General features: G+C 55.1%; 4 protein-coding genes and 1 pseudogene across 5 annotated transcripts, besides 1 other annotated feature; 3 read left to right on the forward strand and 2 right to left on the reverse strand.

Moving 5' to 3' along the window:
• Positions 1-2301: 2301 nt before the first annotated feature.
• NCS54_00855600 (Hypothetical protein) lies at positions 2302-4945 on the forward strand (the record flags this gene model as incomplete). The annotated part of the gene is made up of 3 exons (XM_053153939.1): positions 2302-2394; positions 2457-2848; positions 2908-4945. The coding sequence occupies 3 exons, from the start codon at positions 2302-2304 to the stop codon at positions 4943-4945; spliced, it is 2523 nt and encodes an 840-aa protein (XP_053009914.1).
• A 467-nt stretch (positions 4946-5412) lies between these two features.
• Positions 5413-6741, forward strand: NCS54_00855700 (Hypothetical protein; the record flags this gene model as incomplete). The annotated part of the gene is made up of 2 exons (XM_053153940.1): positions 5413-5980; positions 6050-6741. Exons 1-2 carry the CDS (start codon positions 5491-5493, stop codon positions 6739-6741), a joined length of 1182 nt encoding a protein of 393 aa, XP_053009915.1. The 5' UTR covers positions 5413-5490.
• Positions 6742-7370: 629 nt separating this feature from the next.
• Positions 7371-9159, reverse strand: NCS54_00855800 (UBR-type domain-containing protein; the record flags this gene model as incomplete). The annotated part of the gene is made up of 3 exons (XM_053153941.1): positions 7371-8864; positions 8921-8975; positions 9044-9159. The coding sequence occupies 3 exons, from the start codon at positions 9157-9159 to the stop codon at positions 7371-7373; spliced, it is 1665 nt and encodes a 554-aa protein (XP_053009916.1).
• Positions 9160-9774: 615 nt separating this feature from the next.
• NCS54_00855900 lies at positions 9775-12410 on the forward strand (annotated as a pseudogene). The gene is made up of 2 exons: positions 9775-12105; positions 12159-12410.
• Positions 9775-12410: a sequence feature.
• A 639-nt stretch (positions 12411-13049) lies between these two features.
• On the reverse strand, positions 13050-14219 carry NCS54_00856000 (F-box domain-containing protein; the record flags this gene model as incomplete). The annotated part of the gene is made up of 1 exon (XM_053153942.1): positions 13050-14219. One exon carries the CDS (start codon positions 14217-14219, stop codon positions 13050-13052), a length of 1170 nt encoding a protein of 389 aa, XP_053009917.1.
• Positions 14220-14331: the final 112 nt, after the last annotated feature.

The raw sequence follows: 14331 nt of genomic DNA on the forward strand, positions 1-14331 counted from the left end.
GCTATCGGGTTGTGTGTTTATTTTGCTCACCAACGTCAGGCTGGCGCGGCGCGGCTCAAGGCACAGTCAGTTGCCGTATCCGCTGCTCACCACGCCTCACTGGCTGACACTTCGGATGGATAGGAAACTCGTCAGCATTCCTTCGGCATTTCCCATGGTCAGATTTCTCAAGAGAAAGTTGGGTATCATGTCGCGAGCGGAAGTCACGGCGAACTCGTCAGCTTTTATCCTCCCTCGGCAGACAGACAAGAGCAATACGAAGTCTCCACCTGCTTTGCACCCAAGTTGATGCCATCGGTTGATTCTATGCATCTCTCAGACAATGCCAGCCCAGGTATCGCGCCGTATGGATGGATACCTTTGTTTACCTCGTAGCTGCTCCTCGCTACAACGTGTCAGCCCTGCCCACGCCCAGTCTTTTGGCTGAATCTCACAGATGCTGGCGCACCTCTTTGTACAGCAGGATGCCAGCTATGTTATGCGACAACCTCTGCAGCCGTACCTGGCCTCATGATCAAAGGTCTGGGTCATGGTGGTTTCAGACAGGCTGGGTCTCTCACCGAATTGCCTCTGGCAGAGAGCATGATATGCACCTTGCCCATGGCCTCTCACGACTGGCAACACAAGTTGTGCATCTGCAGTCAGTGTTACCGTAGCGCGTGTCTAGGGCAAGGTTGCCGACCGGCCCTCTTGTGCCGCCTCGTCCAATTCGTCGCCGACCCGGCCGTTTCGCGTTCTGGCCTCCTCCTCGCCGTCCACTAAGCGTCTCCCGTCTGCACTTGTCCACAGCCGTCTTGACAAGTTGTCGCCCGCCGACAAGAGGCCTGCCGGGGTTGAGGAGGGGGTGCGCCATCACTCCACTTCGAGAGCTCACTGCGACATCGCCCTTGGCTTCGATATCTTATGCCATCCCTCGAGTCTGACCAAGGACAATCGCCAAGATGGAAGAAAGAGACGAGAACCTGTGACTGTTGGGAAGACGATTGAGTGGCGGGCGCTGCTGAAACTTTGAAAGCCGACCAGCTAGAGCCAAAACCACAGAAAACCCTCCAGGCCCAAGACGCGGCCCACACAGGGCTGCCCCCGGATCGTGGCAATGCTGGGTCTGGGTTCCTCGTAGCGTCTCTGCGAGTCTGCCGGTGCGTGTGATGGTGAGGATGGAGGGGAAAAAGGGCAGGTTGAGGCTCGGATTGGCTGAAGAGCCGTAATCAGCCGGCTGTGTCGAGTCTTGTGTGAGAGTGAGCTGTGCGAGCTGTGGATGAGTTGTGCAGCCGTACAGAAATAATGTCGACCTTCTGGCATGTTGCCGTCTCCTCTTCTTCCTCCTCTGTTGATCAAGCTCTCCGTGAAGCAAGTCAGTCATCCCATCTCTGGTTCCAGCCGTCAATTCGACCCCTAGCTAAGACTGGAGACGGGCAGAACCAGCTGAGAGGCAGGAGACAAGAGACATAAGAAAAGTGAGTCTTGATCGAGGCCTTGCTTTGTGCGCTGCTTGTGGTTTTGTGGTGGTCCTTTTGTGCGAGGCGAACAGCTCAGCTCTGCTCACAACAGGTGACAAGGTCCAAAGAGAGGCTGACGAGAAGGCGGAGGCCGCCCCTCCTTCCGACTGTGCGTCTGTTTTCGCAGGTGCTGTTGCTGCCGCTGCTGCTCCGCTCACGCTCCTTCTCTGTTGGCTCTGGTCCGATTGCTCTTCTCGCCTTCCTGTTCGTTTTGTCCCCACCTTGAGAGGAAAGCCCCGGCCCATCTTTCCCTCGGCTATCCGCCAATGGTAGACCACCAAATACCCCACACGTCTACATACTTGGCCTAGGCCGCGACAGCCTCGCCGAGCCTTGGGTCCCCCAATTCCAGCCTGCGCCAGCCTTATTCCCTCTTCCTCCTCCTCTTCTTCTCTCCTCTTTGTTTGTCCCTTGAGACGGCGACTTTCTGCTTCTCTGTGGCCTAGCCCAGCTCCTTTTCTGTTTCTCCTCCATTGACCTCCCTCCTGGTGTTCTCCTTCTGTTCTGCTGTCCCCTTGCCCTTCTTCGTACCGTATCGTCCGATTCGATTCTCCGCGTCGTAAAGTAGCATCGACTTCTGTTTTCGCTTCGACGTCTGCCAATTACACCGCTTCCTCCATTCTCACCAACCGACTTGATAGGAGACGAATCTTTTCAACCCCCCGTATCTCTGCGTTGCTGGGCCTGCCTTCGACTCGGTCCCAGCTCCCGACTTTGACCTCGGATCAATGATCACCGACGACCTCACCTGCTGACGATAGCCTCCACCTCGATTCAATTCGCAGCCTTGCCCTCTCTGTCGATGGAACCCTCGAGTAAAAAGCGAAAGCTGGCCCCCAAGGTCAATGCCACGCCTCCCAGCAAGCCTCAGTCTTCCCAGTACCCCCACGAATCGGTCAGCTCTTGATCCTCCTAGCTCTATGCATCTACTTCTTGCTAATAGGACCTGGATATCAGCCTCAACACTATCCAGTCCAGGAGGCCCCTGCTCCTGCCCCTCTGTCAGAGCGCCATGACTTTGAATCCTTCGCCCGCCATCTTCAAGATGCGGCCATGCTTATCCAGAGGCAGACCGAGCGTCACCCTTACACCGACGTCTCCGTCTTGTTGCTAAGGTGGGAAGAAGATGAGTCAGTTGACGAGGACTTGGCCGCCCTCGAGCAGGTCTTCCAGAAGCAGTACAAGTTTCGCACTGAGCGATGGCATATTCCCACCGTGCCCAATCCCAGCATTAAGCTTGGGGTTCAGATGGCGAGCTTCCTCGAGCACGCCCGAGCCAACCATCTTCTCATCATCTACTATGCTGGCCACGGCTACGTGGGTTCCGATGGCCAGCTCTACTGGGCTTGGTGAGTTGGCAATTCTCTCAGATGTGCTTTGCCTCCTGCCTCTGACAGCCTCTCGATAGCAATGCTCGGGAAGATGCCGCAAAGCTCAAGTGGGATGGCGTCCGCTGCTTATTTGAGGATGCCCAGTCGGATATCCTCTTGCTGCTTGATACCTGCTCTGTCCCAGACCCTCGCATGGCTGGTAGCCATGGCGTTAAACAAGCCATTGCAGCATGCACCTCAGATCGTAGTCCCTCTGACGGCTCGGAGCGTTCCTTCACATCCAATCTAGTTGAGGCTCTGAACAAGCTCAATACCGGCCGTCCTTTTACGGCACAGAGGCTACATGAGGAAGTGTTGTCATTGAAGCAACAGCAATCAAACCAGGCTCCACGAATAGCCAACGGCAGCACGGCCAATTCTCCATCTTCTCAACACCCCGTTTTCATCCCGCTTACTCCTGGGAAGGGCCAAAGTCTCAGCCTCGCACCGATGACTTCTAGGCCCCGCACTGGCTCACAGAATGGCCTTGACACGGATGGCCAGGGTAATCGAGATCGTGAAGAGCAACTGATTGACCCAGAGTCTGTCGTCGACCTTCGATTCGAGGAGCATCGTGTTCTCGTCTGTACCACATTCGTTGGCGATGCAAGCCCAGACATGTCGTTCTTCTCCCAGTGGCTGCACAACACACCACCTCTTGGCGACAAGATTGCAGTTGAAGGCATGTTCTTGGGCCCACCCACCATGCTCCTTATTTCCATGCCGCACTCTATCTGGAACGTGGTGCAGCATGATAAGGTGTGCTGTTTCTTGGGGTACATCAGTTCCCACAACATGATTCATCTTTACCATAGACTGGTCGGCTCTTCTGGCATCAAGCCGTCTGCTAAGGAAGTCGAGGATGGCCGCATTCTTCTCGAAGCGAGGGACCATGCAGTTGGCACGCCCGCGCGTATCCGCCGTGACGACGGGCACGAACACACCTATCACTCCTCGGCCACGAGAGACCCGCCAAGCTCTGTTGAACGGAATGACTATAGATCACAAGCAAGCCCCACGTCGGCGACCTATGCCAACTCATCAGGACCTCGACCCAAGGCTAAGGATGATGTCGAAGACTCAGCGGAGATGCAAGAGGCCGCAGAGCAGCTCAAGGCCTTGAGCCATGTTCGACACCGAAGCGATGAGACGCCTCAGCATGCACCCCGTCCTCGAACAATTCTCCCCGACGGAATGCCTGAAATCAGAGCCGAAAACGATGGCGATGAGGCTGCTGGCGATGATCCCCTGTCACTTCGAAGCACGAACCCGACAGCAAAGGCGCCGCGCCGTTCACTGCCCAAACAAGACACACGTTGCAATCATTGCAGTCATGCGCCATTCAAGGACTCTTCTTCGCTGAGAAAGCACATTGCCGCAGCTCATACCAGGCCATTCCCATGCGCATTCTCGTTCGCAGGCTGCACAAGCACATTTGGGTCAAAGAACGAATGGAAGCGACACATTGCTTCGCAGCATCTGTGCTTGCAGTACTACCGCTGCTCGTCGTGCCCGCAAAGCGCCGCAGACGGCAAAGGAAACGAGTTCAACCGAAAAGACTTGTTCACACAGCACTTGCGGCGTATGCACGCGCCCTTCCAAATCAAGCGGGCTATCGCAAAGGGCGACAGTAAAATCCAGACGGAATGGGATACTCATGTCAAAGATATGCAGCAAAGTTGTCTTGTCCAGCGGCGTCACCCGCCTCAGCGTTCAGCTTGCCCAAAACAAGGCTGTCAAAGCGTCTTTGAAGGGCCCTCGTCTTGGGACGAATGGACAGAGCATGTGGGACGGCACATGGAGAAGGGCGAGGGGGGTAGGCTTGGCGTTGACAGCCTTCTGGCTCAGTGGGCCTTGGACGAAGGCATCATTGAGCGCAAGGCAGACGGCGAGTACCGCTTATCTGCTAGCAATGGGATGGGAGGACCTCCAAGTAGCAGCGGACCACCTCCGCCAGCCTTGGAGCAGAAGGACTCGACGTCCATGTCGACACACGAGACGTCGCAGATCGAGGACACGATTGCCGTGGAGACGAAGCCTCCAGAGGACAGGATGGAGGTTGATACGCCCGAGTAAAAGGATTGAGGTGGGCAGGAGTTGAGCATTCTTTCCCGGTTACGACATGTGTGCAATGCACGGCAACGACGAAACGAAGTACATGACACGACATTTCTATACAGTTTTTGTGACGGTCGCTACCTTGCTCGGTCACTCGTTTAGCGAAGATGAGTCTCTCGTGAGATGCGGTTACGGAGTATCATGAGGCGTTGGATTTTTCAAAATGTGCGGAGCAAGAGATAGCATGCGAGAAACGAAAAAGTCAAGAGGAAAAGTAAAATTAGCATAGAAACGCATCTTTTTGGACTGTTCCTGAGTATCATTGCCTGTGCGCTGGTGATGGCCATTAATGGTGTTGGTCGGGGCTGGTGTCGCGTGGAGCCGGCACAATGATAATGCGCGAGTTAGAGTGATCGATCGAGTGTGTCCATTTGAGGACGTACCAAAGTCTGCTAGAAACGCGAGGCTAACCCAAAGAAAGACACCGTAAGCTCCATCTCGCAACCAACACACCAAGACCATTCTATAAACGTTCAAGACCCAGGTTCCCGGGTGGACAAGATATGAGCTTTCCAACACCCCAAGGCCCAAACCCCCACGATCCATCTCTATCTTCGCCGTCATCGCCCGCTCCTGCGCCGTCGCCCTCTACACCCTCGGCGCGTCATTACCAGCAGCAGCAACAACACCAACAGCAGTATCAGCAGCAGTACCAGCAGGCTCCTGTCAATCAGTACCCCTCACAGCCCCAGCAGCATCAGATTTTTGGACATCACCAGCAGCAACAGCAACAGCAGCAGCAGCATATCGCCATGATGAACGGTATGAATGGCACGAATATGGCGGCAGGAATGCCTGTGCCGACGCCCGCGGGCCACCAGGCTGAGCTGAACTACATCTACGGCATGGTCGAGGAGCTTAGCCGCCAGCTGGCAGAGAACCGCCGGGTGACAGAAGACATTGTCAGCGGGCTGGGGAGAGTGAGGAACAGGGCCAGGACCCACGGTGTGAACAACCAACAGATCATTGAGGGCGCCTCGGACGAAATCAATGGTACGTGTAGCCGCAAAGCCCCTCACGCGAGATTCTTTTACCTGGCATTATGCTAATGTCATTGTATAGGCCAAGAACAGAATATCGATGCCCTCATCTCTCTCCTGACCGAGTCCCTCGAAAAGGCCAAGTTTAGCCGCGACGCCAACGCGAAGCTCCTCTCACAGTACGCCAGCGCCATGGCCAACCTCCTGCGACAATTCCACGAGTACAAGACAAAGCACGTAAGCGACGTCGCCTCCTGGCACCGCTCCTACCGCAAACAACTTTCCGATGCACGTGAGGAGAACGCCCGCCTTCGCGAGCAGATCTGGCAGATGCAGGCTCATGCGGGGCGCGCCAATGAGAGCCTGCGCGAGTTTCGGTGCAAATACGATGAGGACGAGGCGCGCTGGAACAGACTTGTGGATGAGAAGGCAGTCAGGCAAGAACTGCGCTTCTGGAAGCGCATGGCTATGCCTGAGCTGGAGGATGACGACCCGTACTGGAGTGACGACGACGACATCATTGACCCGGCCGAGAAGGACCGTCTGCGTGAACTGGACCTTAAGGCGGCACAGGAGCAGCTAGACAGTCAAGCCGAGGACAGCGATGGCCAGGGCCCTCCGCCGCAGTTGCCACTGCCGGGGATGGGAATCGGCATGAGCATGATGGGGGGTATCGCGATGCAGCGCGAGGACTCGGCGGCTGGACACGGCGTGCCGGTGCTTCCTCCTAGGCCGCTGAGCGCAGCGTCGAGTACGGGGTCCACTGGACAGTGAAGTGAGGCATGATGAAAATGGGAATGTTTTGATTTAGCGATACCCAGGACTGGATGGAAATGTACAATAGGGGTGGGTGGATAGGATTCAATGTTGATATGAAGACCACGGGCTGTGCCCTGGAACATCTTGCAGACTACTTTGTAACGTGAAACTGTTTGAGATTTGGATGGCGGGTGAGGGTTGAGACATACACGACGGCTGCCGTTGAGGTAGTTTTACTTGAGCGAACACTGTCTTTCACCATCTCTTCACTAAGGAGCTGTGAAACAACAAGGGCGTCATAACCCTCAGAGACGTCTCGACACTGGAGCAGGGCCCTGTGATATTCACTGGGCTTTGCTGTGTAGATGTAGACAGGGTCGTGTATGTGTAGTTGTGGGATTTGGAGCATAGGGTGGTCAACTACTCAAAGGTAGTGAGAGTTATGAGAATTGAAGGTGAAAAATGGAATCAAATATGCCGTGATCTGTTCGGCCTAGAATGACTATGACACGCCCTTTGTAGTTTACACTAATCATACATGAATCTCGCCAAGAAATATACCGTTCAGCCGTCACCAACTCTGCCTCGCTCGCCTTGATATTCTTGCCAAATTCATCATCCAAACGCCGTCAGTACCTCATCGTTCAATATCCGCTCTGCTCCTTTCGATTATCTGCCTCACCATCGCCACCACCCTCTCTGGCTGCCTTTTCACCAGCCTCCTGAATACCCTGCTCGTCACCTCTCAGCTTGGCAAAGTAGGCCTTGATGTCTTCGGCGCCGATGGTCTCGCCGCTGTCGGCAAACTGTTGGAAAAAGGGCTTGAGCCTCTCCTTGAGGTGGTTGTACGCCATAACGCCTTCGATGGCTCGCACGCGATCCACGTTGCGCAGTGCGCTCTCCCCACGCTCGAGGAGACTACCACTACCGTGGGAGCCGCCACCATTGCCGCCGTTCTGGGAGCCGTCATCGGACAGGGGCGGCTCATAGACTTCCTCCTCCTCTAGGAGCTGGGGGTGAGGGTTGAGGAGGGGAAAGCAAGAGGAGCAGCGGCAGAAGGCGTCGCGGAAACCTTCCTTGAGGAAGAGGGAGAATTGGCCTTCAGGGGCTTGGGGGAAGTTCTTGAGTTTGCAGGGGAGGGTGCTGTTTGTGGAGGATGTCTCTTCCGAGGGGGCAGCTGGCTCTTCAAGTGGCTTTTCAGCTGGCTTTTCAGCCTGCTCTTCGGGTTGGGCCTCGCTCTTTACGCGCTTGGCCTCTGTGTCATCCTCCGCATCGTCATCCGCCTTGCGCTTGCGCGAAGGAACTTCGCTTGTCTCGGTTGTGTCGGCCGCAGCGGTCGTCGCCTCTTCGCTTGCTGCCTCTTCGGTCTTGGGAGCAGACACAGCCTGGTTGAGGAACACGGCGGGAAGAAAGCCTGAAGTTCCTGCGTAGCGTTTGATCCAGGGGTGCGCATCAACGCACTTGTAGCATAGGAAGGCTTCAAAAGCATCTTCATCGGGGAAACCTGGAGGCATCGGGACCTCGTCGTCCTCCTCCTCTTCGACGGCGGTCTCCTGGGCACCATTCTGGGCAGCATTCGGCTGGTCCTCATTTCCCTCCGCAATGGTGGTCAATTTGGCACCCTCTTCGCCCTCCTTGACTGGCTTCTTCTCAGGCTTCTCCATCTTCTCGAACCAGTTAGGTCCCATGCCAACGAGGCAGCCCGGATGATACCAATCCTCGCCACAACCACCAGTCTCATGCGTTCCCAGGCCCAGGCACTGGAACATGGTGCCCTTCTGCTGGAAAGGATCATAGTCGCATTCACAGCCGCAGAAACGGTTGCGAAAGTTGTGATTGTACTTGTTATTCACATCAGGCTCTTCAGAATGAACTCCGCGGGTGTTGGTCGTCTCGTTCAGGCGGAGGGTGCATGGGCTCGTGGAAGGGATGCGCTTGGTTCCGCAGTCGCAGGTAAAGTTTCGCTTCTGGAAGATCTCGACGAGGGTGTGTTCGCCGTGGCACTGGATGGAGCATGCGTAGCAGACGCCGGCGGGCGTCCAGTCATCGCCGGGCTTTGCGGGAGCGGGATTGCATGTCAGGCAGGCGAATACGGCTTGTCGCAGAGGGCCGAGGATCTTGGTGCAGGATTCGATGCTCTAAAGTCGCGTGAGTGGAAGGTATCGAGGGAGGGAATTCGCGGGTAAGCGCATACATATGGCAGAGCCTCGCGGGCATCAGCTTCGAGAGCTTCTTGGGTACGGATGAATCTGGGGAGTGTTAGTGTACAATTCGTCATGAGTCTAATTGACTCGCAAGAAGGGAAGTTTGCGCGTACTCGGCTGCGGTTTGAGAGTCTTCCGACTTGGCAGAGAAGCTGTCCTTGCGCGCTGGAGCAGCTTGCTGAGGGGCGTCTTGCGCAGGCGCGGAAGCTGAGGGAGGATCTGTCGACATGGCGACGGTTGTATTAGGGAAGGTGATGGGTGCTGTAGGAAGATTGAGATGGAAATTCGATGAAGAAGATGACAAAAACGGAAAGGAACGATGGAAATGAATGGCGGATTTCCCCAGAGTCGATGGGAGATGGAGATGCAGGGAGGAGGGTGAGGTAGTGTTGGAGGCGATGAGCTTGGGAAGGCGAAGTAATAATGCCGACACTTGCTGCGTTAGATAAGACCAAAGCTGATGTCATATTTTTGTCCGTAATTTCTACCCTCCAAAACCACTTTACGCGTACACCACCCAATGCGCTTAGCAGCCACAATCAATTAACGCGTCAAGTCGCGTCGTGATACGCGAAATTGCTTCCTTGTCGCTGGCCTCCACTTGGTCCCGTTGTCCCCTCGTCTCGTTTCCCTTCCAACCATCCATCCTGGCAAATTCAGCCCCTCACTCTTTGGCATTCTCAACACCAATTCTCTGCGTGTTCGTTCAACTGTGTGTCTGTATACCATTTCACAACACTCATTTGGCGCAACGTTCTTGATCGGGGCTAGCAAATATGAGGCAAGTACTTTCTCCTCAAGATGCCCCTTTCTGCGGAGGGACAGCTCCTAACACCCCAATAGTTCCCCGCTACACCCTTCTGCCAGCGCTCCGCGCTCGAGTCGCAAGCGATCACGAACCGGAGGCGATGATACCGCTTCTCCCATGACTCTGGGGTCAAGCCCCATGCCCTCGTCCCCCCCTGCCGAGTTCAACATGGCCCATGGTGTCGAGGACGACGACGATATTGAGGAGGAGGCCCAGATCCAGGACGACATTGACGACTTGGACGAGATGGCTGAAGATGATGTCGATCTGTTCCGTGAAGGCTTCGAAGCCGATTACCGAGATAGAGAGGACGACATGTACGAGGGCATCGGCCTAGACGACGAGGGCGAATATGGTGACATGGACCTGGCTGCTCGACGACAACTTGAGGCCCAACTTAACCGACGAGATCGTGAGGTTGCACGAAGACAAAGGATTCCTGCTGCTTTTCTGCCCGGAGATGAGGACGATGGTGATATTGACCTGACTGCCCAGCCCCGGCGTCGCCGTCACCACTACGATGAAGATCCCGACGACATGATGGACACGGATATCATGGCTGAGGAATTGTCACTGGAGGCCCTTGGTGATGTCAAGGCTTCCAGTTTGACCGAGTGGGTGTCACAACCTTCGGTCCAGAGAACCATCAAGCGCGAGTTCAAGGCCTTCCTCACATCCTACACCGACACATCTGGTTCCTCCGTCTATGGTAACCGTATCCGAACCCTCGGTGAAATCAACGCCGAGTCCCTCGAGGTTTCATACGAGCATCTTTCCGAGAGCAAGGCCATCTTGGCTTACTTCCTCGCCAACGCTCCCGCAGAGATGCTTAAGCTGTTTGATGAAGTCGCCATGGATGTTGTTCTCCTCCATTACCCCGACTACGAGCGCATTCATTCCGAGATTCACGTACGAATCTTTGATCTGCCTGTTCACTACACACTACGACAGCTTCGTCAATCGCACCTCAACTGTCTGGTGCGGGTGAGTGGTGTCGTTACTCGACGATCAGGCGTCTTCCCCCAGCTCAAGTATGTCAAGTTTGACTGCACGAAGTGCGGTGTCACCCTGGGACCCTTCCAACAGGAGTCCAACGTCGAAGTCAAGATCACCTATTGCCAGAGCTGCCAGTCAAGGGGTCCCTTTACGCTCAACTCGGAAAAAACTGTCTACCGAAACTACCAGAAGCTCACTCTCCAGGAGTCCCCTGGTACAGTGCCTGCTGGTCGACTGCCCCGACAGCGTGAGGTTATCCTGCTGTGGGATCTCATCGACAAGGCAAAGCCTGGTGAGGAGATTGAGGTTACTGGAATTTACCGCAACAACTACGATGCTCAGCTCAACAACCGCAACGGCTTCCCTGTGTTTGCCACCATCCTTGAGGCCAATAATGTCGTCAAGTCGCATGACCAGCTGGCTGGTTTCCGCATGACTGAGGAGGACGAGCATCAGATCCGCAAGCTGTCCCGAGATCCCAACATCGTGGACAAGGTCATCAACTCGATCGCTCCTAGCATTTACGGACACACCGATATCAAGACGGCCGTTGCGCTGTCGCTTTTCGGCGGTGTTGCAAAGACAACAAAGGGTGCTCATCATCTGCGAGGTGATATCAATGTTCTTCTCCTGGGTGATCCTGGTACAGCCAAGTCGCAGGTCCTCAAGTATGCCGAGAAGACGGCTCACCGAGCTGTGTTTGCCACGGGTCAGGGTGCCAGTGCTGTCGGTTTGACGGCCAGTGTCCGACGTGATCCTCTCACCAGTGAATGGACTCTGGAGGGTGGTGCTCTTGTGCTGGCTGATCGCGGAACATGTCTCATTGACGAGTTCGACAAGATGAACGACCAAGATCGAACATCTATTCACGAAGCCATGGAACAGCAGACCATTTCCATTTCAAAGGCTGGTATCGTGACTACTCTGCAGGCCCGCTGCGGTGTGATTGCAGCTGCCAACCCTATCGGTGGACGATACAACTCTACAGCTCCCTTTTCCTCCAACGTCGAGTTGACAGAGCCCATTTTGTCCCGTTTCGACATTCTCTGTGTGGTGCGTGACACAGTTGAGCCAGCTGAGGACGAGCGTCTGGCGCGCTTCATTGTGGGATCACACAGCCGAAGCCATCCTCTAAGCCAGCAAGAGCAGGACTCGATGGAGGTTGAGCATGATACCCAAGCAGATACCCAGGCGACTAACGGTTCCCGTAAGACGGAGGGCGAGATTCCCCAGGAACTGCTGAGGAAGTACATTCTTTACGCACGAGAGCACTGCTCGCCGAAGCTGTACCATGTGGACGAGGATAAGATTTCACGACTGTTTGCCGACATGCGACGAGAGTCTCTTGCTACGGGTGCCTATCCCATCACGGTATGTCCCTAGATACTTAACTGTAATGTGCATCAGCATGCTAACGAAAGCAGGTGCGTCATCTCGAAGCCATCATTCGAATCAGCGAAGCCTTCTGCCGTATGCGCCTGTCGGAATACTGCTCGACGCAGGATATTGACCGTGCCATTGCGGTTACGGTGGACAGCTTTGTGGGTAGCCAAAAGCTCAGCTGCAAGAAGGCTCTGGCACGAGCATTTGCCAAGTATACACTGGCACGACCGGGCAGCCAGAAGAGGACTGGAGCAAACAGCCAAGCGCGACGACAGACCGCAGTTGTGGGTTAAGTCGTGGACTGTGAATGCCACTATTGGGATACTCGAGGCCGTGATGGCAGTAATGGCTGGGGGTGGGTGGTTCTGTATTTGCGGAGTGAAGGCCTGGGCATGTCATGGGAATGGGCATGGTGATGATGGAATGGATATGACGGAATTGTATCATGAGTTGATTATATGTTACTAGATGTAGATTTAATGTTTGCAAGCTGGCCGTTGCACCTCATCAACCACATCTGCAAGTGATACCTGAGTGCCATGATGAGATGGCTACTTGGGCATCCAGGGGCCACTCTCCGTCAGGATTACAGCACAATGAGAGCGCTAGATTTGACGCATGGCTTGTTGCCCAGCGGTACTGTCCCTTCAAGATAGATCGATGCTATTGATCATTGATGGGGTGCTCATCATATCTTCGCACGAAACACCAACTCATGTCGCTGGCCTCCAACATGGACTTGCTAGGCCAGTGATGACGGCACTTGGTGCACTCCCACAACAACATGATACCGTCAAGGTATGTGCCGCGAATGTACATTCACCTACACCTCACCATGTTCAAGGGTGGCGGCATAGAGGAGACCTGGGGTGCGCGGCCCGAACATGAAGCTCTCGGTTGCTTCAACGGGCTAGGGCAGTGTTGAAGGTTGTCTATTCTTCAAGGCTCCTTAACTTGCGGTTTTGGAAGATATCCCACTGTATTAGCAGTTGCTTCACGCCAAAGCACCAGCAGATGTGATGTTGAAAGGCCCCTTCAGGGCGTAGCCGGTTCACGTGCCCAAACAGCGGGGCAAACTCAGGAACACCTGGTGGAACGAGTCTTCTTATAACGTCAGGTGGGAGGCGATCTTTGCCATAGAGGTCAACTATCAGACGACACCCCCGGCAGATGCGGCCATACTCCCGTAAGCCCGTCTTGATTAGGTAGGGTATGCGTATGGATGCCATTCCGCCATACTCGTCAGCCGGGAGTGCTAGATTGATGGGTAGCATGGATAAATCGCGTCCTATCGGCGCCAGCGGAGCTTCGTGGAACCCTCTGAGCATCCAGTACTCCTTGGTCTCGGCCGAGTTCCTCTCTATCCCCCGGGGCGGGGCCTTGGGGATGAGTTTGGCCAAGTTTTCGGGGCCGTGGACTTGGAGGGCCAGCTTCTTGACCTGCTTGGCACACACGAGGCGGATCATGCGCTTCCGTGAGATGTAGTTCCTGACGTTGTAGGTGTTGGGGATGCTGTACAGGGTGGGTATGCTCTTGAGCTGCCTGTCGGTCAGGTCGAAGCACTTCTTTGCCGTGTTGAGCGTCATCATGTGGAGACCCCGGTTCTGGTTCAGGCACTCGAAGCAGACCCTCTCGCACGTCGGCAGGAACAGAAACCCGCCGTAGTCGAAGCAGGAGACACAGTAGCCAGAGCGGAGCGTCTGGCGGAGGAGAGCAGCCGAGTGCTGTTGCAGTAGACGAGTCTTGCCCAGGGCCATGAGGGAGTCTCCCGCGTACAGACGCATCTCTCTATAGGCAGGCATCGACTCGACAGTCTGTTTTCCTCGTAGGCAAACCTGTGTGAGGCGGAGTAGAGATTGAAAGTCGAGGTACTCCAAGATGCAGAGGATGATTTCTGGGGGGAGAGTGTCCAGGAGGCCAAGGGGTTCCATCGCAGGCTTTGGGTGGATGCGCCTCAGCTTGGGGAGTTTGAGGTCTCGGATGACCAGCATCCTATTGCATTTGTCCTCTTCTTCATCATTATATGTGAGTTTTGATACGAGTTCGCGGGTTATGGGTACCGGGCGTACTGGTGGTAATTGAGGCGGTCTTGATGGATCCATTGTGAGGTTGGTGATGCAGTAACGTTGAATCGGTTGAGGCGTCGCCGGAATTGTTGGATTGGCTCATCACTTGATTGTGCATGACAAGGTCACATTCACGTCGAACGACACA

Source organism: Fusarium falciforme, chromosome 6 (genome assembly GCF_026873545.1).
Source record: "Fusarium falciforme chromosome 6, complete sequence".
Classification (NCBI taxonomy): Eukaryota; Fungi; Ascomycota; class Sordariomycetes; order Hypocreales; family Nectriaceae; genus Fusarium; species Fusarium falciforme.